This window comes from Triticum aestivum, chromosome 1B (genome assembly GCF_018294505.1).
Source record: "Triticum aestivum cultivar Chinese Spring chromosome 1B, IWGSC CS RefSeq v2.1, whole genome shotgun sequence".
NCBI classification, from domain to species: domain Eukaryota; kingdom Viridiplantae; phylum Streptophyta; class Magnoliopsida; order Poales; family Poaceae; genus Triticum; species Triticum aestivum.
Window position 1 is genome coordinate 276,160,647 of NC_057795.1, and position 25,539 is coordinate 276,186,185.

General features: G+C 44.9%; 1 protein-coding gene across 2 annotated transcripts; it reads left to right on the forward strand.

Annotated features, from left to right (window-relative positions):
• The first annotated feature begins 13,335 nt into the window (after window positions 1-13,335).
• LOC123119432 (ubiquitin-conjugating enzyme E2 4) lies at window positions 13,336-16,663 on the forward strand. 2 transcript variants are annotated; one of them, XM_044539240.1, is made up of 6 exons: window positions 13,336-13,606; window positions 13,727-13,806; window positions 13,997-14,246; window positions 14,339-14,391; window positions 14,478-14,606; window positions 16,386-16,663. In XM_044539240.1, exons 1-6 carry the CDS (start codon window positions 13,563-13,565, stop codon window positions 16,517-16,519), a joined length of 690 nt encoding a protein of 229 aa, XP_044395175.1. In that variant the 5' UTR covers window positions 13,336-13,562; the 3' UTR covers window positions 16,520-16,663. The 2 variants fall into 2 exon arrangements, with proteins under 2 accessions (XP_044395175.1, XP_044395178.1); XM_044539243.1 differs by having other exon boundaries at window positions 13,338-13,606; window positions 14,132-14,246.
• The last annotated feature ends 8,876 nt before the right edge of the window (window positions 16,664-25,539 follow it).

Sequence of the window (25,539 nt, forward strand, 5' to 3'; positions counted from 1 at the left end):
ATATCATCTACTACTAGACTAACTTGACACTAATTAATACTACTAGCTGAACCTAGTACTAACAGGGGCCGGCCACTAGGCAGAACCCAGCCGGCCACACGCACGGCACACACACACAACACACAACACAAGGAGAGGTTAAATCTGTTCTCTGTTAGCAGAAGATAACAATTTGTGATTTTCATATGATTTAAATCATGCATCAAATGGATTTGGTCCAATGAACACATTTGAGCCTTGTCAAGTGTACTACCATCCCATACTAGAAGAATGTCCGTGCGTTGCAACGGGACCACATTAACTTTAAGAGTTCAATATTACGACATTGGCGACCTTTTTTACCATCAAATCCTCACACACACAGACACACACTCTCCCTTCCTCTTCCTCACTCTCTATCCCCCTCTCCCTCTCTCTCTAACACACACACATATCCATCTTATTGGGTACGGGACCATAATCCATCTATTTCACACATACACGCTAATGCATAACAATATGGATTATGTGTATTATATTTGCCACCAGAACTGAGAGAATTAATTTCATGAAAATCGACCAGCCAAAGCTCCAAGAATACGCGGACGAGGTGGCTCGGATCGGCGTCGGCGCCGTCCAGCGCGGGCCACGGGCCCGCTTCCAAGTGCACGTGCAATGCACGTCTTCACAAATATTATAACTAGATGTGAGAAATCACATGCATAGAAAAGACATTCTGATAGCAATCCAAATATCATACTCAATTGAATACCTAACCTGGACAATACTCTTATTTCTATGCGCCAGAAAAAATGGAATAGCAAAGCTAAGTATGCCTACATACGCTCAGATTATATATAAGAATCTTGGGTGAACAATTGCAACAAAGCACTAAGCAGCGATAAATTTAAATAAAAAATCCATTAACTATGCAGGCAGCAGGCTTGTTACAACATAGAGAGATAGGAAAATGTCACCTCCAGTAATGTAGCGCAAAGGAGTGGAACGAAGCATGAATGAGCGGTTGTCTGTTCTTCTCCATGTACATGGATCAGCAGTAGAGGCCAAGTATATAAGTACTTGACTGAACTCCACTATTCGTGCACGGAGAGCCATGTCACCTTCTCGCCGCTGCAGCATGGGAGGACGGCTGGTTCACGTGACCCTCCAGCTGGGGGATCCATGGTGGCTGACCGTCGAGCTCGAGGCAGAGAAGTTGAGGGCAGCAATGGCGAGATCCATGCCGGCCAACCGGTCAAAGAGGAGGTCGTCGGGGAGGGACACATCGGCAAGATCCGGTCACCACGCGACCTGAAGAGAAACAGTGATTTCCACAAGTTGTAGGCCAGCGGCGTGCTCCATCCCCTGCGATGGGGTGACCATGGCGGTGGCCACAGCTCCTCATGCTCGCCTCAATCTCGGCGACACACCCTTAGTGTAGGAGGCAGCAACGACCTCGATGAAATCATGGCCTCCATCCCGGAACGCATGAAGGACCTCGACCCCGTCGCTACTCCTCCCGCCTTAGCCGCACGCGGCAGCGGACCGTGGGTAGGAGGGCAGGCGGCGTCGCCTCGGCTGACGGCAGGGAGCAGCATTGATTTCGGGTAGGTGGCATCGCGAGGACGGCCGCGGCCGCGGGGAAGCACCCCGGTCATGCTGCCAGGCCAATCCTTCTCCTCCAATCCCCTATCCCCGAAGATTGCGCCGCCGGCCCGGTCGTGTTGTTTCCATATATTATGCCATTTTTTCATGTACCTAAACAAACGTGGGTGAGCGGATGGCAGAGTTTTGGTCCGCCCTCTAAAATTGCTAAACGCACTTTTGGTGAGGATTATTGTTATAAATGAATTCAATCACGTCGCTCTAAATAAATAGATTCAATCATGTGACTCTAATTACTTCAGATTGTTATATGCACACTAAGCGGGGTGCAGTTAGGTAAGAAAATGTTTTCTAATTAAAGTGATTGAGTGATTTAAGGTAAGGTTAATTAATTTAGATTTGATTTTTAGTGATTGTTAGTAAAGTATGATGCGTCTTTAAAATCTTTTATTTGTTTCCTTAAAATCTATTATTTGTTTCCTAAAGAAATTTGCAATAATGGAAGGTATCGGTTGATTTGAATAAGTTAGTAAATTTAGATCTGTGATTGCGTGCACATTTGGAAAGTGCTGATTTGCAAGGAAAGAGCTGAGGGGTAAATAAACCGGTGAATAAGAAACCAGCATCGAAAAAAATCTACGACGGTTAACCTACGAAAAAAACCGGACGAAAGTGGTGGGACGAAAAAAAACCTGGAAGCGAGACTACCAACTGCTCCATTAGAAGTAGAGATATTTTTTTAGTTCTGTTAATAGTTGTTTAACCACAGATTAGGGACCAACTAGAGGCTTAGTCATTGTGAAAATAGAAAAGCTAGCTAGTAGCATCTACTGTAGTTACACGTTCAGTAAGCAGCATTAGATTCAGTAGAGCAGCAATGAGCAGCGGCGTGGCGTGGTCGAGCGCGAGACGAGGCAGGGCGGCGCTAGGCGGTGGCGCAGCCAGGCGGGGGCGGGCAACAGCAGGGCACAACTTGGCGAGGGGCGTGCCGCACGACGACGGCAGCAGCGGTTGCAAGGAGCAGCGGCAGCGGGCAGAGAAAGCAGCAGCAGCACACAACGGGAGCAGCAGCGCGACAACAGAAATAGAGCAGCAGCGGCTGCAGTGAGCGGCGGCGAGCGGGGGCGCGCGCGCAGGCGGCGGCCGGCGCGCGGGCTGGGGGACGCGGGACGCGGCCACGACACGGTGAGCGTGAGGTCCAGAGAGATCGGCCGCGGCGGTGTACGGTGTCTACGGCGACGAATCAATAAGAAACAAAGGGGAAAAGGGGCGACAGCTCACGGTGATCCTTTAGGAGAGCTCGAGGTGGTCGGGGAAGAACCGGAGCTGCGAGAATCGACGACGGCGGTCGACGACCATGGCGGAGAAGACGATGACTGTGACGAGCGCACGAGGCCGCCCTGCTCGATTTGGCGCACGTAGGCGAAGCAGACGACGACGGTGAAGCTCCTGGTCATCCTCCCAAGCGCCGGGGAGCATGGTGGCCATGAGAACGAGATCGACCATGGCGTCGGCAGTGTGTGTGTGCGGTGTCTGCGAGAGAACGACGCAAGAAGGAGGGGAATGAGGACTAGGGCTTCGCGTGGAGAGGGGGGCGACTAAGTAGGCACCGTGGGAGGGCGGATGAGCGCCACGGTGACGCCCTCGGCCGTGGCGGCCATCGCCGGTGCCCATGTCTCCCCCCGTGAACAGAGCAGGGAGAGGGTGGCTAGTTGGGTCGACCTGGTGGGCCGAGGTCTAGGGGAGGGGAGGGTCTCTCTCTTGTTTATATTTTTGCTTTTGTTCTACCTTTTACTTATTTTCTTTTTTTTACAGTTTTAATTATTTTAGTTTAGTTAAAATACAAAAGTAGTTTCTAAATTAGTATTACTGTTTATACCTCTGCCACAAAAGGTTCTAGCCCCAAATAAATTAGTTTGACATTTCATAAATATAAAGGGCATTTAATTAATTGCCACTATTTTATCTATTTAAGTGTATTTAAATATTCTATAACAATTTGGTTTCTTCACCAACAATACTTATGAATTATTTGCTACAGCTTGCACATTTTAGTTTTGACGTTTGAAAACTTTAATTTGTTTGACTTTATTTTTAAATTTTGAATTTGAACTATTTTCGAATCAATGCGAGTTTAACAACAGTAATCATGGTGACGTGGCGTCATTAGCGTAGGGTTACTGCAGCTTAATTATCCAGGCATCACAGCTGCCTCCGTCCATAAGGACTCGTGTGAGGTGGAATCCATCAATTATTGGGTCAAGGACTAGTGCGGCTGAATTTCCCTGACCGGCATTGGCCGGACGATCCGTACAGTCAAAGGTGACCGGGCCGGACAACCATAGGTTATATTTTGGGGCGACTGGCTCCGTTGCGTCGACATCCCTAGGCGTGCACATCCGCTCCCGCTTGGGAATATGGGTGGCATTTATCATGTTCACCGTTTTGATCTGTGGGGGAAACTTCTTTTGCCCTCCTGTGTTTGGTGGCTGGGGCTCCTCGTCGTCGTCATCGCTTTGCGACCCCTTCTTCTTGTTTTCGGCACCTGACCTGCCGGCTTGTTTGAAGACCCAGCATTCTCTGTTGGTATGATTGGCTAGTGTTCCTAGGGTGCCATGAATTTGGCATGGACGGTCGAGTATATGGTCCAAACTGGACGTGCCCGGACTATTTCTTTTGAATTGTTTCTTCCTTTGATCGGTGGTAGAGCCGCTGAATCCGGCGTTGACGGTCGTGTCTTGGCGTTGTTGCCATTATTACGACGCTTGTGTTTGCTGCGTCTGGGCTTGCCGTTGTTATCTCTTGGTTCAGAAGTCCCAGGCTTGCTTGAGACGGTGTTGCTACGAGCTAGCCATCTGTCCTCGCCCGCACAGAAGCGGGTCATGAGTGTAATAAGGGCTGCCATGGATTTCGGCTTCTCTTGGCTGAGGTGTCGGGCGAGCCACTCGTCACTGATGTTGTGCTTAAGGGCCCCTAGGGCTTCGGCATTCGGACAGTCAACAATTTGGTTATTTTTAGTTAAGAACCGAGTCCAGAATTTCCTGGCCGACTCTCCGGGCTGTTGGGTTATGTGACTTAAGTCATTAGCTTCCGGTGGCCGCACATAAGTGCCCTGGAAGTTGTCGAGGAATGTGTCTTCCAGGTTTTCCCAACTGCCGATGGAGTTTGCCGGCAGACTATTCAGCCAATGCCGAGCTGGTCCCTTGAGCTTTAGTGGGAGGTACATGATGGCATGCAGATCATTACCGCGGACCATGTTAATGTGGAGAAGGAAATCTTCAATCCATATCGCGGGGTCTGTTGTTCCATCATATGGTTTTATGTTCACGGGTTTAAACCCTTGTGGGAACTCATGCTCCATTACTTCGTCAGTGAAGCATAGGGGGTGTGCGGCGCCTCTATGCCTGGCTACATTGCGACACAGTTCAAATGAGTCTGGTCTGTTGTATTCGGCCCGGCCGGATTTGTATTTAATATATCCGGCGTGGCGGTCATCATCACGCGTTGGGGCGCGCCCTCATGATCCGTAGATCGATCTTAATTGTCCTGCTTTGCTTTCCAATTCGTCTCGCAGGTCTTGCTTGTAGCCCCGGGCCTTTGTGTTATTGTTTGTTTGGCGACGGGGTGCGGGCTATTATTCGGGCTGATATGCCGCTTTGTCTCGGCCACGGGGTGGCCGGTCACCCGCATCCTGCGCTGGTAGTGTAGGCTCCAGTGCCTCTTCCTCGAATTGAGGTAACAAACTGCGCTTCGGGTAACTTTTGGTTGGGCGCTCGAGTCCGTATTCCTCGGCTGCCAGGACCTTAGTCCATCTATCAGTTAGCAGATCTTGATCAGCTTGAAGCTGTTGCTGTTTTTTCTTTAGGCTTTTTGCAGTGGCTATAAGCCGGCGCTTAAAGCGCTCCTGCTCGACGGTATCCTCAGGCACGATAAATTCTTTGTCGCCGAGGCTCATCCCCTCTTCGGAGAGGGGCATGTAATTGTCATCCTCCGAGTCTCCATCCATTGCCTGTTCATCAGGGTTAACTTGCCCATCCTCCCGTCCGGCTTGCTCGAAGCTTGGCTGGGCGGGATTGTTTTCATCTTCGGCATCATCCGGATTGCTATTGTCTCTTGTGCCGGTATCGCTATTCTTGCTATGGCGGGGCTTAGAGCGGCGCCGCTGACGCCGGCGCTTAGATTGCTTCTCAAGGGGATTATCCTCCGTTGCCTCATCGACATTGCTTTCTTTGGGTGTGTCCACCATATATGTGTCATATGATGAGGTGGCTATCCAGCGCCCTGTGGGCGGTGGTTCCTGTTCTTCTCCGGCATCGTCGTCCATACCGCCGATGTCTTCGGAGTCTAAATCAAGCATGTCAGTTAAGTTGTCGACAGTGGCTATAAAGTGGGTGATGGGTGGGTAACGAATTTCTTCATCGTCCGCTTCCCACTCAAGCCGGATATAGTTCGGCCAAGAGTCTCCTGGCAGGGAGAGGGATTTTAATGAATTTAGCACGTCGACCAAGGGCTAGTGCTGAAAGATATACGCGGAGCAAAACTCCATGATCGGTGCCCAGTCAGGTTCGGCGGGCACGGATGCACGCGGTTCGGAGCCCCTGGCTGGAGACGAGTCCGAGGGTCCGAAGATACAGACCTCCTTGGAAGTGAGATCTGTGTTCGGATCTATCGCCGCTAAGTGTGTGGCCTGGGTCCATCCACCCGTCCTCGGATGGCACGATCTGCTCCGGATTTAAGGCAAGGGCAGCTGTGGATGCGATCTCCTAAACACCGTCCGATGAAAGATCTAAGTTGTGCTCATCGCGGCTGTAGGACGCACCTGTCATGGGCTAGAATCCGTCGAAGATCAAGTCTTCGCGGATGTCGATAGTGTAGTTCAAGCTTCCAAACCTGACCTGATGGCCAGGGGCGTAGCTATCGATCTGCTCCAGATGGCCAAGTGAGTTGGCCCGCAGTGCGAAGCTGCCGAATACGAAGATCTGTCCGGGGAGGAAAACGTCACCTTGGATCTCATCGTTGTAGATGATTGAAGGAGCCATCAAGCCTTACCGTGATGACACAGTGGAACTCTAAATGAAAGCACCAATGTCGGTGCCAAAACCGGCGGATCTCGGGTAGGGGGTCCCGAACTATGCATCTAAGGCTAATGGTAACAGGAGGCGGGGGACACAATGTTTACCCAGGTTCGGGCCCTCTCTATGGAGGTAATACCCTACTTCCTGCTTGATTGATCTTGATGATATGAGTATTACAAGAGTAGATCTACCACGAGATCGTAGAGGCTAAACCCTAGAAGCTAGCCTATGATTATGATTGTTGTTGTCCTACAGACCAAACCCTCCGGTTTATGTAGACACCAGAGGGGCTAGGGTTACAACAAAGGCGGTTACAGAGAAATAAATCTACATATCCGAATTGCCAAGCTTGCCTTCCACGCAAAGGAGAGTCCCATCCGAACACGGGATGAAGTCTTCAGTCTTGTATCTTCATAGTCCAACAGTCCGGCATAAGCATATAGTCCGGCTGTCCAAGAAACCCCTAATCCTGGACTCCCTCAAGAAGCACCAGAAACATTCCTGCTGAAGGGAAGAACAAGGCTCCAGTGCCTGAGGTTGAAGAAGAGGATGATGAAGCCCTAGTGCTAAAAACTGAAACCCAAGATACCATACCACAATGATGCCCATCCTGTGGCTGAAGACATGCACATCAGAAAAGATGCTGGACTGAGATTGTGGGGACAGTCTGATCCCTATGCTATGAGGAGGAGGACTGTAGTTGGCTATAGGTTTCATACAAAAGAACAACAAGATTTCTATGAGACCATTCTGCTTGACAAGAAGCCAATGGTCTGTGACATGAGATGGGTTGATTGGGAATACATCAAGGAAAATTAAGATCACTTCCCAGGTGTATATGACAGCTTCAAAGCTTGTGGAGTTGATAAGTTTGTTGGACAAAAACTTGCCAAATGGAATGATGAGCTCATAATGCAATTCTACTCCACTGCTCATTTCTATCCAGATGGGAGGATAGTTTGGATGTCTGAAGGTACAAGGTACCAATTTACTATTGAAGAGTGGGCCAAGTTGATCAATGCCCTAGAAGATCATGAGGATGACTTGGATGTGTATGCTAAGAAGAAGAAAGACCACAACTCTATGGCAAACATGTACAAAGAGATCCCTGATAAAGCTTTGGAGACACACAAGATTGGATCTGTACACTACTTCTTGTCTGGTCTACCCACTATCAACACCATCCTGGGGCATACTTTGCAACCTAAGTATGGAGATCACAAGATGATTAGAGGACACTCCATCAACTTGCTGCATATTTTTTATGTCCCTCAAAAATTCAAGGTCATGAGTCTGATTGTAGAGACAATCAAGAGGACAGCTGCTGACCAGAAGAGATCATGTGGGTATGCTCCACATATTCAGGTGCTCATCAACTCCAAGATGGGCACATGCACTTACTTCTTGAACAAGGAGCATTTACCTCTATATCCTGAATTTGAAGATAATGAAGTTATCATGAATGAAAATGAAACATCATCAGCTCAAGTGCAAGAGAAGAGAGCTAAAGCTAAGGAAGAGAAAGCCGCCAAGATGCCAAGTGTTGAGGAAGCATCTCAAGTTTTCCTGAAGAGCAAGCAAGATCAACTTTCATATCTGATCCAATCTACTTTGAGGATTGAGAAGGGCTTGGCCACCCTGACTCAGAATCAGGAAAGCTTGGAGAGGATCATAGAAACAAAATTTTATGATCTTGATCTGAAGGTTATTGAGATACAAACAACAGTTGAGCAGCTCCAGGAGGAAGCAGAAGAGAGGAAAGGGAAGGCAACTACTGATGCTTTTCAGCGAGTGCCTAGAGGTCAGCGGTCTGCTGCAGTACCCATGGCTGACACTAGAGCCACCACATCAGCACCAGCAGCCACAGCTTCAGTGCCACCTCCAGCAGCCACTCCACCAGCTCCGACTACATCAACAGATGCCTTCGTCCTTGAAGTTCTCTCTACACCACCTCCCGAAGACCAAGCCTGAGAGACGCATAGCACTATGCATATTTGAACTTTTTGGTAACTTGTTGCCAAAGGGGGAGAAATATGTATAGATCATAGGCTTCGAGAGAGAGTGTTTTGCTGCTTTGTTTCTCTTGCTATTTGTTTGGTTGAACCTTATTGTGTGCTTGCTTGATACTTTATGTCTGTGTGTGAGATATTTGTATGATCATGTGTTTGATCATATGCTACTTTAATGTTTGCCTGGATGATGTTATCTTTTATCCATATATGATCATTCACTTTGCTTGGTGATGAGTGCATGCTTTTAAGTTATATCATTTTGAGCACTCCACCAAGATGTATGTGACATGGAAGAGTAACCCATGATCCTAATCGATTGTGCATTTGCATTCAAAAGCAAATTTTAAATAATGCACAAATTTAGGGGGAGCTCTTGCTTATCACATACTTCTCAAAGTGACGATGTATTTCAATCTTATTATCATTTGTCGAAGTTTTGATCTATATGTTGTCATCAATTACCAAAAAGGGGGAGATTGAAAGTGCAACTATCCCTGGGTGGTTTTGGTAATTATTAACAATATATAGCTCATTGAACTAATGCTATTTCAAGATGAATATTTCAGGAAAGTTCAATGATTGGCATGGCATAGATTAGAGATGTGGATCCCTCAAAATGCTAAGGACAGAAGATTGGCTCAAGCTCTAAAGCTCAAGACTCTACATTTTATTTTTAGTGATCCAAGATCACATTGAGTCCATAGGAAAGCCAATACTATTAAAAGGGGATGAGGTGTTGCTTAAGGGCTTGCTTGCTCAAAGTGCTTAGTGATATGCTCCAAAACCCTCAACCACTTTCTCATATCCACATATGTCCCAAACCAAAAGTCAAACTCGGCCCCACCGAAACATTCTATCCGGCGCCACCGAGTTCATTTGACATAGCCACTGCCACAAAACCCTAGTCACTTTGGTCTCACCGATAGGGATCTCGGTTTCACCGAGATGGGATTGCAAACTCTCTGTTTTCCTTCGTAACGTTTTGGTCTAACCGAGATGAGCGATCGGTCCCATCGAGTTCGCAATGCAAACTCTCTGTTTCCCTTTCGTAACATTTCGATCTCACCGGAGTGAGCGAATCGGTCCCACCGAGTTTGCCTGACCAACTCTCTGGCTAGCTTATTACCAAAATCGGTCCCACCGAGTTTGTGTAATAGGTCTCACCGAGATTACGTTATGCCCTAACCCTAATGAAATTGGTCCCACCGAGTTGACATGTCGGTCCCACCGAAAAGCCTAACATTCACATTTTGAACTAAATCGGTCTGACCGAGTTTCATTACTCGGTCCCACCGAGTTTGGTGATTTGTGTGTAACGATTAGATTTTGTGTGGAGGCTATATATACCCCTCTACCCTCTCTTCATTCATGGAGAAATCCATCAGAACATGCCTACACTTCCAGCATTCATTTTCTGAGAGAGAACCACCTACTCATGTGTTGAGGTCAAGATATTCCATTCCAACCATAAGAATCTTGATTTCTAGCCTTCTCCAAGTTGCTTTCCACTCAAATCATCTTTCCACCAAATCCAAATATGTGAGAGAGTTGAGTGTTGGGGAGACTATCATTTGAAGCACAAGAGCAAGGATTTCATCATCAACACACCATCTATTACCTTTTGGAGAGTGGTGCCTCCTAGATTGGTTAGGTGTCACTTGGGAGCCTCCGTCAAGATTGTGGAGTTGAACCAAGGAGTTTGTACAGGCAAGGAGACCGCCTACTTCGTGAAGATCAACCCTAGTGAGGCAAGTCCTTCGTGGGCGATGGCCATGGTGGGATAGACAAGGTTGCTTCTTCATGGACCCTTCATGGGTGGAGCCCTCCGTGGACTCGTGCAGCCGTTACCCTTCGTGGGTTGAAGTCTCCATCAACGTGGATGTATGATAGAACCACCTATCGTAACCACGGATAAAAAATCTCTGTGTCTACATTGCGTTTGCTCCCTTAAACTCCTCCTTTTACCTTCATGTGCAATGTCTTTACATTCCGCTATACTCTTAGAATTGCATGTGTAGGTTGATTACTTGACTTGTGCAAAGTTGTTAAAATCTGCCAAGACTTAAAATTGGGAAAAGGCTAGATTTTTATTTGGTCAAGTAGTCTAATCACCCCCCTCTAGACATACTTTTGATCCTACAAAGACCCAACAATCTATAGTCGGCCAAGCCAAATGTGATAGGAAGCACAGAGGAACCAAAGAAAGCATACAACTCATTAGGCAATAGATTTGCATCTTATCGCCGTTCTTTTCGCCCCGATTCCTCCCCTGCAATCCGTGGCCATGGCACCATGCTCGAATCATAGGTCCTCAATGCAGTATCCAATATCAGCACGACAGTAAGGCAAAGGCATGACTTCCAAACCTAATCCCAACGCAGTAAAAAATAAAACGACAGTAAGGTGAAGACATGTAAAGATGCAAAGGTTACATGAACTGGACATGCTAAAATTAACCTGCTCATCTTCGAGTTCCTCCAGCAATGCTACTTCCCCTTTCGAGGAGCTCTCTATATCAGCCACCCGCCTTCTCATCTTCATAATGCTCACCTCAGCCTGCAAATCCATAAAATTTAATTTGAGCCAGATAAGCATTTTATCAGTAACTCTCGCTATCTGGGACAAATGTGGACCAACTAAACTGAATAGTCTACATCAGACCTGAATCTTAACAAATTAATAACTAACATCATCACTGGACCTGTGAACACTCGCTCTCTGGGACAAATAGAGACCAAAACTAAACAGAATATTCTACACCAGAATAGAATCCAGACTAGTTAATAACGACATAAGCACTAGACCTGTGAACACTCGCTCTCTGGGACAAATGCAGACCAAACTAAATAGAATATTCTACACCAGAACAGAATCCGGACTAATTAATAACGACATAAGCACTGGACCTGTGAACACTCGCTCTCTGCGACAAATACAGACCAAACTAAATAGAAGAAACATAGAACTTTCTTATCACCTTCGTAACACCAGAATCACAACCCATGAGAAGCCATAAACCTAGAAATTGCACCAGTTAGAAAGACTGCATAGACATGGCACATGTGCAAATATTTGTCCAATTACACAATAATAAAGGGATATTACTAGCACATGTTGGTTACACTGCTTGGTTATGTTCAAATGGTACACAAGATCGTATTGGTAGATGAAGAAACGCAATGCAAGATCTTTCAGTCCTCTCTTTCTCATCCCTCTCTCTGAATCAATGTCCCCTTTTTTCATCCCTCTCTCTGAATCCAGATCCAAGGCAATGATATTCCAGGTAGTGATCAAGCTTCCAGTCCCCTCCTTTTCATCTCTCTCTCTCAAACACACATGACACATTGCAGCAAACATAACACATCAACTATTTGTAATGGAAAGCTGAACCCGCGACTCTATGTTATCCAATTTCAGTAAACATAAACTCTGTACCTAGAGCAAGGATCTTATAAATGCACATACACATCATCACAAATTGTAGCATCTAAATGCAAGAACAAAGGTTCAAAATAGGGAGGAAAATCACCTTGATCTTCTTCACCCCTTCAGCTAAATTCTTCTTCTTCTCTTCATCCTCAGATCTGTACACTTCATGTTCATAAAACCCATATACCAGCAAGTTAAATGCGTGTGATGCAGAATGTAATAGGAAAGTAGAGAGGAGCACCTCAACAAGATTTTTGTGGCAAATTCTTCAATTTCTTTCTTCAGCAATATACACACCAAGAAATATGGGGGTTTGTACATGGTGACAGCCACAGGACAGGAGAGCATCGCAGAAACACCAGGCAGCGGCTCTGATGGACCATCGCCAAATCTTCCATTGTCTCACCACATCCTACGGTGCTGCCGATAGGGGGAGAAAAGAAGTCGATGGTAAACAACTAGTGCTCGAATTGTAACCTCAAAGGAAAAACGGGAGAGAGAGGGAGGGAGAGAGGGAGGGACGGAGGGAGAGATATCACCTGCGCACTTGGAGGCCATGAAGACGCTGACGCGCTGGGGTGCGAGCTCGTGCACCAACTGCAACCGCCACCGCCCACCCGCTGAGGCCGTCGTCCACTGCACCACAGCATGAGCCGCCTATGGCGCTAGGGTTTGTCGCGGTCGGGTCGCGAAGGACAGTGTTGAGTGCAGCCGTCGGTGTGTCACCTCGGCATGCCGACAAGGCCGACATCGAGGGTCTGGTGAGACCGGAGGCGAGTGCGCAAGTCGCAGGGACATAAGAGGAGGAGAAAGGGAGTGCGACGACGGACGAGGGAGGGAGGAGGACGAGGAGGAAGGAGGGTGTGGCGGTTGTGGACTGGGGTAGGGTTCGTGCGGTTGTGCCCAATGGTCTCTCCGCGAGGAACAACCAATCGCCCCCACACCCAGCCAAGACACAGCGACCCCACCAATGAATTGGCCCACAGGTCATACATATGTTAAAAAACGAATAAGGTAAAACATATAGTGAAGATCTAACGGCTGAGGGAAGACAAGGTGGGAAATTTACTACCATCAAACGGCCAGGAATGGCCCGATCGGGGAGCACCATGGGAGCGGGTCGGCCAGCCTCTTTATTGGTTTAGATGAAGTGTAGCTATGATTACAAGTAAATAAAGAGGAGGGTTTGATTGTAAGAAAAAGAGAGAAGTATTTAGCTTTGTCCCTTTCCTTCCCCTCTGCTGTGCTTGTCTCGCCTCCCTGTTCCCCGCTTTCTCTCTCTGCGGCAGCAATAAAAATAAATAAATCTCGCGCAGGTGCTGGGAGGAGGACGACGCACGCACCGTCACAAGCAGCTCAATCTCTTTCTCCTTTTCTTTTCTCTGCCTCCTCCCTTATCCCCACGCCCAGGAAACGCGTCTCCGGAGGAGGAAGGGAAGATTTCATCTTTTTTGCCCCCAAGATGTCCTCCCCAAGCAAGCGTCGCGAGATGGACCTCATGAAGCTGTGAGGATCTTGGAAATTGTTTTTCTTTTGTGGGGACAAGCGATTGATTCCTTCCTTGGAGGCTTAATCTGGATTTTCTTGGGGGGGGGGGGGGGGGGGGGCGGTTCGTGGTTGTTGCAGGATGATGAGCGACTATAAGGTGGAGATGGTGAACGATGGGATGCAAGAATTCTTCGTGGAATTCCGAGGGCCTACTGAAAGTATGATCCTTGCGCAAAATCCGGTTTCTGTCCTGTTTCTTGGGCTCATGATCGGCGTTTATGTTCCCGATTTCTGATCTAGATGTAGTGCAAAGCAACTCTGGCGGAAATTGTGAACCCCCCTGTTGATCGTATGACATTCGTTATCATTTACAAGTGGTTTAGCTCAAGATTTAGGTTACGTTTGCAGATGAATTGCTCGCTTGTTCATTTGCCCTGGAGCATCTTCGCGATTTGGTGAATTTAAGTACAGTATATCTTTTCTGTTGTATGGGAAGAGCGGCTATATTTCTAATCAATTGTGGATGTGTTCTAAATTTAATAGGTATTTATCAAGGTGGTGTCTGGAAGGTTAGAGTAGAACTGCCTGATGCATATCCTTACAAATCTCCGTCAATTGGGTTCATTAATAAGATTTATCACCCAAATGTGGATGAAATGTGAGCATTTTTACCATCAAATTCTTTTGGTTAGCATAAGCAACAAAATTCGCACTGGTCTGACCTAATTTTTGTTTGCCTGCAAAATGTAGGTCTGGTTCCGTATGTTTAGATGTTATCAACCAGACATGGAGCCCAATGTTTGGTGAGCACTTGCTGCTTACAATTTGTACGAGCACTCCCTGATATAGTTTCTGTATCTCATCTTATTTTTATTTGTGAGTGTTGTAGATCTAGTAAATGTGTTCGAAGTCTTCCTTCCACAACTTCTGTTGTACCCAAATCCGTCTGATCCATTAAATGGAGAGGCTGCTGCACTTATGATGCGAGATCGCCCTGCTTATGAACAAAAAGTGAAAGGTGATTTGGTTCAACATTATCCACTATTTGTTCTTGATATCAACTCTAGAGTCTCGTTATTTAATTCTTGCTCACAGCATTTCGCTACTGATCTATGCCTTTCGTATGCATGCAACCTTGCAAGATTGCAGACACATTTTAGTTATTTTGTTGTCTTTGTTGATATGGCATGCAATCTAAGGCAGCCAACTATGAGTATATTGATCGTACAGTCTTCCTTGGTACGCTTGTTCTGTTATGTTGTGTAAACAAAAAATATGAACAAGCCTTTGGTTTAACTATTATAAAATATCAATACAACTGAGCGCACTCCATCCTAGCTGTTCTATTTTGTGGCTAAAATGCTTGGGCATAGTTCTTAAACTCATTTTTCAGCTGTATCAACAACCATACTGTAACACCGTAACTTGTGTCTTCTACAACTCTGTTATTGAGGGAATCGCCAGTTTGCCACTTTAGAGCTTTTATTATTCTAGTGCTTTCTAGTCCTTGTTGATGTTGAGGCATTTCCCCTTGTCTCAGATGGATCTTGTCAGATCTGGTTCTTTGCTGTTTTGTGAACATGTTAAGGATCTAATTGGATTGGTTAGTTCTTTCATCCTAGGGCTGCCAATACTGATGTTCTTCCAGTTGCTAACCTAGTTACATGTTTTGTGAACATGCTAATTCCCTCCCCCCCCCTCTTCTTTTGCGAGGGCCAAAACCCCATTACAAGATGGCTCATGATGCTCGAATCTTATTTGCCATCCTCAATATTGTACACACCTTTAGTTATTTGTTTGTCCTGTGCCATAGTCTGAAGTTTGAACTAATTTTGTAGTACCTCCGTCCAAAAAATCTAACACTAAAGCGTGACTAGATACATCCGTATTTAGACAAATCTAAGACAAGAATTTTGGGACGGAGGGAGTAGTTGCTAAGGAATTTGAACATAAACTGAGATGCAATGTTGTACAAGGTGGCCTAGGCTACTATCCATGTAGGCACTTGGCAACCCCTTGCCGCGTTGATATTGCCATAGTCGGCAGGCTATGCACTAGAGCCACCTAGGAGGCGAGTAAACATTCATGTACTTGTGTAGTTGCATCAACATAATTAAAATGGTTTGATGCGAAGAATGTTGAGATAGTCAAAAATGTATTATGAATATTTGCTCTTGTGGAATTTAAGGTATCCCTCAACTCTAGCTGTCAAACTTATGATATTTTATTTTACAACAACTTTGTGTTGAAATTTGCACTGTTGTCTGCTGGGCATGTCGCCTAGACGGGGTAGGCACCCTCCTGCTTCTGTCCTATGAGAGTTAGGTGCTCTTCTGCTTCCCTCCTAGTGCTTTTCTGTGCACTGCAAAAAGGGCAGGTGGAAGTATGATTACTCACCTAAACTAATCATATCAGCTACTTGCTACTTAAACCAATGATGATTCATGAAATTTCTGATTGATTGGGTGGTGAAACAAAGCTGCCTGTCAAACCGGGACTATGTGCATGCGTAGAGGGGATGATTTTCTCTTCCTAGTACTTCTATTTTTTTTCAGTCTTTGTTTTTGACCGGGTTTTCAATGCCCTGGAGAAGTATTAGATTATATACATTTTTTTGGCATATCTTTTAAAGTAGGGATGTGTCAATATGGGATACTGACAGCATTTTCTTACTCTTGCCTTTTTATTTCATTTCAATATGCATATTCTAGTAGCACCTCTTTTGGTTGCTCAAATACACATGTGCACCGTTGTATTTCCCGATCTATTATTTAGTTGCTTTCTCTTGTTTATGCAGAATTTTGTGAAAAATATGCGAAACCAGAGGATGCTGGCATAACCCCAGAAGACAAGTCCAGTGATGAAGAGGAGCTTAGCGAAGACGAAGATGACTCCGGCGATGAGGATATAGTGGGCAAACCAGATCCTTAGTCACTACCACAACCCGTTGTATACAATGTTGGTTGCAAAATTTGCAATCAAATTGATCCAGAAAATCTGGGAAAGAGAACTTTGTATGTCATGTAAATAAGTGTACTTGTATCTTATCCAATGTTGTTTTCTTCAGTTGACCAATTGATTTTGCAGCATTGCATACATTCGCGCCTGTCCGTCTTTGTAGATCTGTGATCTGGTTCATAGAATAAAACAAGGGGTTAGCTTCTCGCTTAAGGTGTCCCATGCTGTGGGCTTTGAAGGGTGATTTGCTTCTGTTTCCTTATTTAGTATTTTACCTCCCAAATTCCAGTACTTGTGTTTTTGGCTACATTTAGCTGATGAAGTTCTGGAGCTGTCTGTTTCAAGTTGAAGTCCCATTGTCAGCTAATTTGGTTGCCAAATTCGCAGACTGAAACTGGGGGCTGGGTGCAAATTTGACTAGAGCTCACGTTGGCTTTTGAACTTCTGCGGAAGATTGGTGGTGAGAGAAAATGTCTTTGTTACTCTTTGTAGAGCATGTTCACCTCGTTTGGAGGCACAAGCTCTCGGGAATTATGGAAAAATATCACCAGCGTAGCATGAAAACCTGTAAAACTATCTGGTCCTGCACGCAGAAACAACTTTGGGTGCATACAGCACAACTTTTAAATTCTCAAATGGGCATGCATTTGCATGAAAAGTTGCACATTCACATCTTGTGGCATATGCTATATCAATGTCTTTATTTCTCATAAACTGATGGAACAGACCACGTGACAGATGTCGTAAACAATCTAAACTACTCAAAAAAAAAAAAAAACTGATGGAAAAGACTGCAGCGAGTGTTCCCTACTACATAGTCCTCCCCCATGGTGCCAATTCATCCTTGAATCGTAACTAGCACATAGTAATAATTTAATACCAAGAATACATACATTATTTTATTACAAACTGATGAATTCAGTTACATATTTGTACAATTTGCATAGCTCGAAGCTGCACAAAATGCAACGCAAAACATGAATAAAATAAACTCTAGGGTTTCCACAAACGTGATGAAGCATACATGAATAGCTAGGACTTATCCCTTTAGAATGTCAAAACATACATATGGTTGTAAGATATGTTAAAGTATCTAGGCATATCTCTGTATTTGGTAGCATATAATTTGTACTCATCTTCTGTCTTATGTCTATGAGAGACTTCTGGTCCTCCAAGCCATGTACTCTATATAAACTGTCCGAAAGGCTCAATACAAGATACATTATATTCCGCCAATCCTTCTCTCTTTATAATTGTACAAGTTACACAAGCAGTCTGTCGTCATGCTCATCCACAACCTAAGCACGTGACTAACGACACCCCTTCACATGATATGGAACACAAGCATAGTAAGTTCGTCTAACATCAATAGTAGTCAAAGCTGGATTATCGGAAGGAGCATTCTTAACAACCACCCATGACCGTGGGTACGACCAATCAATTTGTTTTACACTCTGCACATGTTCACTTACCCACACGACGCCTCTTCGTCTTGTTGTTGTCAAGCGCTATTGATACCTGCCTATCGAGGTATCGACACTGGGATCATATGAAAGGACGTCTCCCAGCATAGCATTGCGTACAACACGAAGACAGTAAATACTAGAGGATTACTTAATGCCACATTCTAATATTTCGTACTAGATCATACCTCAACCTAGAACCGGATGAACCACTCAAACATAGGTGAATAAGAACAATGCTACAAAGATGAATGATTCATTAAGTTCATCACCATTTTTAAATCTTACAAATGTAGTAGCAATGGAGGAATAAGAAGATGGCGATGGTGGACGACACACACAACCTAGGCACGACACCTGGTGACGGTGGTGGCATCTCTTACTCCTCCTTTTGTGTGGATTGTGGTGGAGCAGGCATTGGAGATGAATCTTGATTGAAAGGCTCGAAAGTCGTCTTAATAGTTATGCAATTCATTCATTACAATTATATCCATGTATTATATTCTATTCTACAGGAACTAATTCTCCTTGATCACTAATCATATCAACCAAGAGCTGTCGGGTCATAAACACAATGGCATACTAAATTATACTACATCAAGTTAAACATTGTGTTGACCTTGGCAACATTTTCTATACTTCGGAATATTACTGTCAAATCTGCCAGGTCTCATTATGCCGGCTTATATGTTGATCAAGTTTCAACAAAATCCGGGTTATCATTTAAAACCCCGGCTCATCTATGAAGGAAGGGGTATACTACAAGTATCATGATACTTAGCGGGTTATCAATCAAAGCACTGGCCCGGTTTCCTTCAAAAGACAATATCCTCAAAATATCAAGTGCACGATGGCACCGCAAATAAGCAAGTGTTTTCACTACTCCTATTACAAGCCTCAACTGGGCCACACATAAGCAAGTTTTTATCAAGAAGGCTACTCGTTCAAGCCGGCCCCCGAGCTCTCCGGGTTGACATCTTTTTATTGGCTTTCCGCGCTCGATGCTTCCGGGTCAACTGGTCCCGGCTCATACTTCTCGGTATGGAGGTCCTTTGGCGTCCATTTAATAGTTGACAAAGCCTGGAAATTTGAGTCTTCAGTGATGATAACAGACGGGTTGACGTCAGGGGCAAAAGTTTGCTTATGGCGTGGAGGAGTCAGCACAAATGGCTTGAATTCAGGCGGGTTTATGCACTTGTTCTCCTCCGTGTAGCCGGCTTGGTACTTTGTCAAATCAAGCTCTTCAGACAGTTGAGTGGCCGCCATTCGGGTTTCTTTCACACAGCGCACAAAATCCTCCTGGGAAAATTCACTGCCGTCAACCTTAAACTGTGGAAACCTGCCCACCATCTCAGCCGGCTCCATCTCAGGAAGAAAGGCCTTTGCTCAAGCAAGAGCTAAGCCGGTCCCAGCACGAGCCGCCGATTTCTTCAACTACTGGATCCGTTGTGCAACTTGACAAATCATTGAGCGTATCTTTGATCCGCGGAGGGGGTGTTGTGGCGTTTTTTACTGCGATTATTGCACAAGCACATCATGTATATAATTGCTCCAGATAGGTATATATTGCCTTCAACTTCGCCAAAGGCAGTTGGACAACATTATCATTTCTCCTACCTGCACAGAGAAGAATATCAATAAGCCGGCCTACACTCAAACCGGATTTTGACTACGGTAATGTTACCACTTACCAAAGATGGCCACAGTCATATTGGTTATATGGCGCTTTAACCGGCTCAAGCTTGCCTTCCGCCTCCTGTGCATGTTTCAGAAGCACTATTTTCTCTTCTTCAAAGGAGGCTTTCATGTTTTGCAGGTTATCCTTAGCAAGAGAAATAGATTCCTACAAATATGAGGAGGACGATTCTGCTCTCTCACGAAGTTTTTGCTTTGTTTTCAACTATTTCTGTAAGCTGATAGCTTTTGACTCAGCCAAATCCAGCATATCCTATCAAAACAGATGCAATCTTAGTTCAAATTTTCTACAGTCCCGAGCCGGCGAGGTCGCACGACCCGGCACTTGGGGGCTATAGCTTAGATATTTTATAAGTATTTTCATGAGAAGTCTCATGAAGCTGCAAGCAGTCCCCATGACACTTGGGGCTAATGCAAGTCACTTTTTCAAAACAATAAGGCCAAGACCCGGTTGTCTCAGGGAGATAGGCCTACCCTTGGGGGCTACAAGTCGCTTTTCTCAACTTTTCGACTAAAGTGTCTCTTGAAGAGTCGGGTCATCATTTTCATAACAACCCAGTCCTTGGGGGCTATGGTCCACTATCAATTTGTCTATCATTTTTTAAGTCCTAGCCCCGTACTGTTTACTGAGCCGGCCCTTGGGGGCTATGGTTTGCTCACAAGTTCAATAACAAGTCTTAAGCATATTCATATCTTCTTACGCCTAAGACTTGGGGGCTACATAAGTATAGACAACATAAAGGAGGAATTTTTCATACCTCGTATTTTTGCTTGATCATACTCGCTTCCATATTCCGTCTCTCAGACAACCGGGTCAAATATCCCTGATGGAGTTTCATATACGTTAAGATCTTCAAAATTTGGGAGATCTTGCTTTGCCTTTCCTTTCTACAAAGTGGCCGGCTCAGCCTTGGTCACAATTTGGCAAAGACATTTGAAGTTTCTGGAGCTCTATGCATTTCTTCAGTAATCATTGTTTCTGAATCATCCATATTGGATGAAGGAAGGGTATTTTATACCTATTGCATGGGGCTGGAGGCACGAGCAGGACTTGGCGGGTTATCGTTCTGAGCCGGGTCATCCATATTGACCTGCTCATCTATGTAGGCCAGCTCATCAACCTCGCTGGATCTTCGATATTCATCAGCTCATTCTCATGAGTCAGCTCAATCCTCTGGTCTGGATTATCCTCGCCAGCCAACTCATTTTTGGTGTCTAGATCGACTATTGGCGGGTTTCGAGTATCAGAACCCGCTGGGGCAGAAGAAGACTTGCCAGCCTTTTTCTTCGCAAAAGCTTTGGCTCCGAAGTTATAAGAGTAACATCAGTTTGAAGAAACAACTACGATAACAAAGTAAAATATGTCCCAGATATACTACCCGCGCTTAATTGTGAGAGCCGGAAGCTGGGACGTGCTTGATTCTCCAGAAGAGGGCGACATGTCCTGATAATTTGAATCAGAAGGATTAAGTGGTTGTCTAATTAGACTGGCTCTTGGGCGAGATGGAGTTGGGCTATGAGGCACCTCAGTTCGTCGCCTTCGAGCGACTGGCTCATGAGATAAGCCGGTAAACAACTCCCTAGGGTCGCTCCGGGTCTTGCGTTTCGATGAGCCGGCTCCCTGAGTTTTCTTCAAAAGAAATTACGGATCTAAGTGAGCGTGTGGATGCGAAAATGGTACCTTTCTCATAGCTCGTCTCATTTTCTTCGGGATAAATGTTTCCGAGTTGGATGAAATTGAAATTACCTCAACATTACTGGCACGACTAGTCTGTGTATTATCCTGAGAAGAGGGAGCGTCAGCAAGTTCAATAAAAAAATGGCCAAGTGAATCGAGCTCTACTTCAGACTCTTCTTCAGCAGCTGCCTCATCAGCATCAACCGGCTTATTTGCTTGCTCATCTTGAGGAGGAGCAGGGTCTCGAGGCTTGATTTTCCAATAGTTGGAGTTTGCATGTACACATGATGAGCTGACAGTTAAGTACAAAAGAGCAAACAAGTGATGGATACAATGGGTAAGCAAGTCCACATATACTTACTGGAGGCACTGGGTTAGTCAAGCAGAAAGCTGCTAGCCCGGTCAAATTGCACGTTTCCTTGCTCTACAAAAAAATACACTTCCGTGATGATACGTGTTTGTCACAGTAGGTCACGTTTTTTGCCATGCATGTACATCCATGACGATTTTATGACAGAATCAAGATAGTCATACTTGTGCTATCATAGAACTGTTCCATGACAATACCAAAAATATCATCACGGAAGTGTCCACTTCCATGACGATAAATGACGCGTCATTGAAGTGCTTTTGTCAAGGGTGACCGACACCTGGCATCCACCGTAATGGGTCGCTGTTAAGCTATCGGGTTCCGGTTTGGATCCGATAACCCGTTAATAGCCCGGACCAATGTGGATTTTCCACGTGTAAAATCATCGTTGGCTACAAGAAACATGTGTCGGCTCACTGTTGGGACAGATGTCAGCCACTCATTGGACCGAAGGCGCCTATGATACGTCGACACGTGGCACGGCCCAACAAAGGCCCATTCCTATCAAAAGGTTGGCCGGTTTGACTTGGTCAAAAGGTAGCGGGCCGGCCCAAGGAAAGCCTATTAACGGCCTGTTCGCATATATCCCATTTATAGCCTGCTAACTCAGGGCCCGTCACGGCCTATCTGAATTAGGCCTAGTAGCGTCATCTGGGCCGTCCAATATGATTCCAGCTCATTGTAACTTCCGGCCCATGTATGGCTCATGACGTCTTTCGGCCCATATGAGGCTCTTTGTAACTTTTGGCCATTAACGGCCCGTGATGAAACTGGCCCATAATGAACAGTGTATCGCTTTATATCCATTAATGGCCCATTATTCCATTAGGCCGTTCCAACCCGTGTTATCTTTCGGCCTTCTCAGGGCCCATTTATTCTTGGGCTCATTTCCAGCATTCCATTACTTACGGCCCGTTACTGGTCTTTTCTGCTTGTGGGCCAAATTCATCCCGTGGTTACAGTCGGCCCGTTTGTGGCCCGTTAATCAATTGGGCCGTTTTCATAGCGTCATCAAATACGGCCGATTAACAACGGTCCATTATGGTCAGCCCATGATGAATAGACGATTCCAACTCTAGCCCGTTTACAACCCATAATGCGGTCCGTTATTGGCCCATGTTTGGCCAATCGATCATACGGCCCGTAGAAGGCCCATTGATGCTACGCCCCGTAGAAGGCCCATTGTTTCTACGGCTCATAGAAGGCCCATTGTTTCTATGGCCCGTAGGAGGCTCAGGGTCACTACAGTAAATATGTAGCCCATGGTTAGTGTGGCCTAGTTTTAAAAAATAGGTTATTGCAGCCACTAGCAAACCGCAGAAAAAGAACTGCACCGACTACAAGCAAACAAATAAACAAAAGAACAAGGAAATAAATAAGCAAGCAACTTACACTAGGTTATCACGGCTATTACACATATTACATCCACTGGGCATCAAAGTTCGCCACCAGTGCACAATATAGGGAACAAAGCAGCATATCACATACACTGGTTGTCAAAGTTGGCGACCAGTTCAAATAAACGCCGCAGCAAAACAAGTCCAGAACTGAAACCACTTCAGAAGAGCTCAAGAAACAATATTCTGGGTACCCATAATGCTGGCAAGATGCTTAGCAAGCTTATTAACTTTCTCTTGTTTGGCGCTTAAATCCTCCAGCACTTGCCGTTGCACCAGAAAGTATCCATCTGAATTCTGTAGGGACTTCCTCAGTCCTTCACCTTTTTGTCGCAGAACATCTAATTGATGTCTTTCAACTTGAAGTTGAGACTCAAGAAGCCGAACTGATTCAAGCAGCGAGTTCAAAGAGTTGGTGCCGACAGTAGCGGCCAGTAACTCAAACACTACATCAAGACATGACTTTGGGGTTGTCTCAGTGTCTTCAATATAGTTTTTATCAGCTTTCTTGGAGACCAACAGGGATGTCTCACTATCTTGAACCTTATCTGCATTATTTCCTTTACAATTGCATAACGGGGTACTCTTCTCCAATATTTTATCCGCATTCTACAAAAGAAACAAACAGACACATCACAGGTTTACCATGTTGTATATGAAACTTATTTTGGTAAACCAGTTCAGTAGTAAGGTGGACAGTATAACAACATGAAACAAACATATATCTATGTAGTATGGTCACTGTATGGTCTATATCATTCTAGTTTATGTTGCAAAATCAAGATAGAGATAGTTCAAATCATATCTATTTAAGACAAAACAGCATAGACAGAATATAAGTATGGGAAACTACACAGCAGTAACAACACTTGTAATGTGCATGGCATGAGAACAAACTGTTTATTCAATTGAAATTGAAATCAACATAGAGCAAGTTACAACAGCAAACATGTTAAAGAAACATGTTTAAAACATACATGTTGCGCCATTGGAGTTTCAAGTGCATCCTTCAAATTTGAAATTAGTTTGTATGAGTAAATACAGTGATGCAAGAGCAAAGGAGTATGAACCGTAGCTATGGAACTTGACCTGAGAACAATTCTTCTTCTGCTTTAAGCGTTGACTTGGGGTTCGGAGTGGTGGTCCTCATGCTTTGGGCACTGTAGCTGCCTTACTAACTGCTCGTGTTTGGGTGCTTTGTGGTGGAGACGGTGCTGTGTCAACTAGAACTGGGTTACTATCTGCTGGGGTTGGGGTTAGAAGGGGTGTAGCTGGTTCTCTGTCCAACTGGGTAGGGGTACAATCTACGTGAGTCCGGGTTATGTGTGGTGGGGCTGGTTCTTGGGCAAGTACAACCGTGGTTCTATCTGCATCGACAGGTAGCACGATATTTTCTGAAGAACGTGTTTTTACTCCCACAGATACTGCCATCACCCCCTCCAATTCAAATGGCTGATAAATAAGAAAAGTAATTGAATGTAAATACATTGTAAGATAGGCATGTGAAATGGATAGTAGGGAAGAAAACAGGGCATGAAATAATTCACATTTATGTTGTCTAACCAAACATAATAGAATGACATAATTTCACATATATGATGGCTAATTAAACAGGATAGCATGACACAATTTCACATGTATGATGGCTAACTAAACAGGATAGATGACATACTTCAAAATATGATGACTGTAAACAGGATGACATGATATAACTATACGATGTGTCTATTAAAGTGGTTGGTATGCCATAATTCACAAACATGTCATCAATGGAAACATGATGGCATGATATAATTCACGGATAGAATGACATAATTCAAAATATTATGACTATGTAAACACGATGAGATGATATAACTATATTATGTCTTTTAAAAATGGGTTGGCATGCCATAATTCAGATACATGCTTTCTATCTAAACATCATGGCATGATATAATTCAAATATATGATTTATATACTAAGCAAGTGAGCAGAGGGCAATCGCATATATGATGTGTCAACTAAGGAAATGACATTCAATATTGTGTATATGATGTAAAAACTAAGCATTGCAAGACAACATATGCATGATATGAGTAATATAACCCTGCCAAGTTTGAGCATACACCTCAGGGGGATAATAGGATTGGTCATCTGCCACTGAATCCTCCTGTGAGGAGCTATCTGTAACCAGCAAGATATCTGCTTCAACAGGTAGCATTGTCTGCTCTAAAGACTTTGTTTTCACTCCAGATTTCTCCATCACCAATTCAAATGGCTGATGCACAGGATGAGCAGTTGAATATACAAACATTGTCGAAAAATGCAATGAGTAATACAAAAAAGGACGGCATGATATAATTCACATATATGACGCTTGGCTAAACAACATGGCATTGTATAATTCA

Bases quoted from the DNA above. Each gene is read 5' to 3' on its own strand.
- LOC123119432 (XM_044539240.1), top strand. From the start codon at position 13,563: ATGTCCTCCCCAAGCAAGCGTCGCGAGATGGACCTCATGAAGCT. The intron at 14,247-14,338 runs GTGAGCATTTTT...TGCAAAATGTAG, and splicing joins CACCCAAATGTGGATGAAAT to GTCTGGTTCCGTATGTTTAG. The intron at 14,392-14,477 runs GTGAGCACTTGC...TGAGTGTTGTAG, and splicing joins GACATGGAGCCCAATGTTTG to ATCTAGTAAATGTGTTCGAA.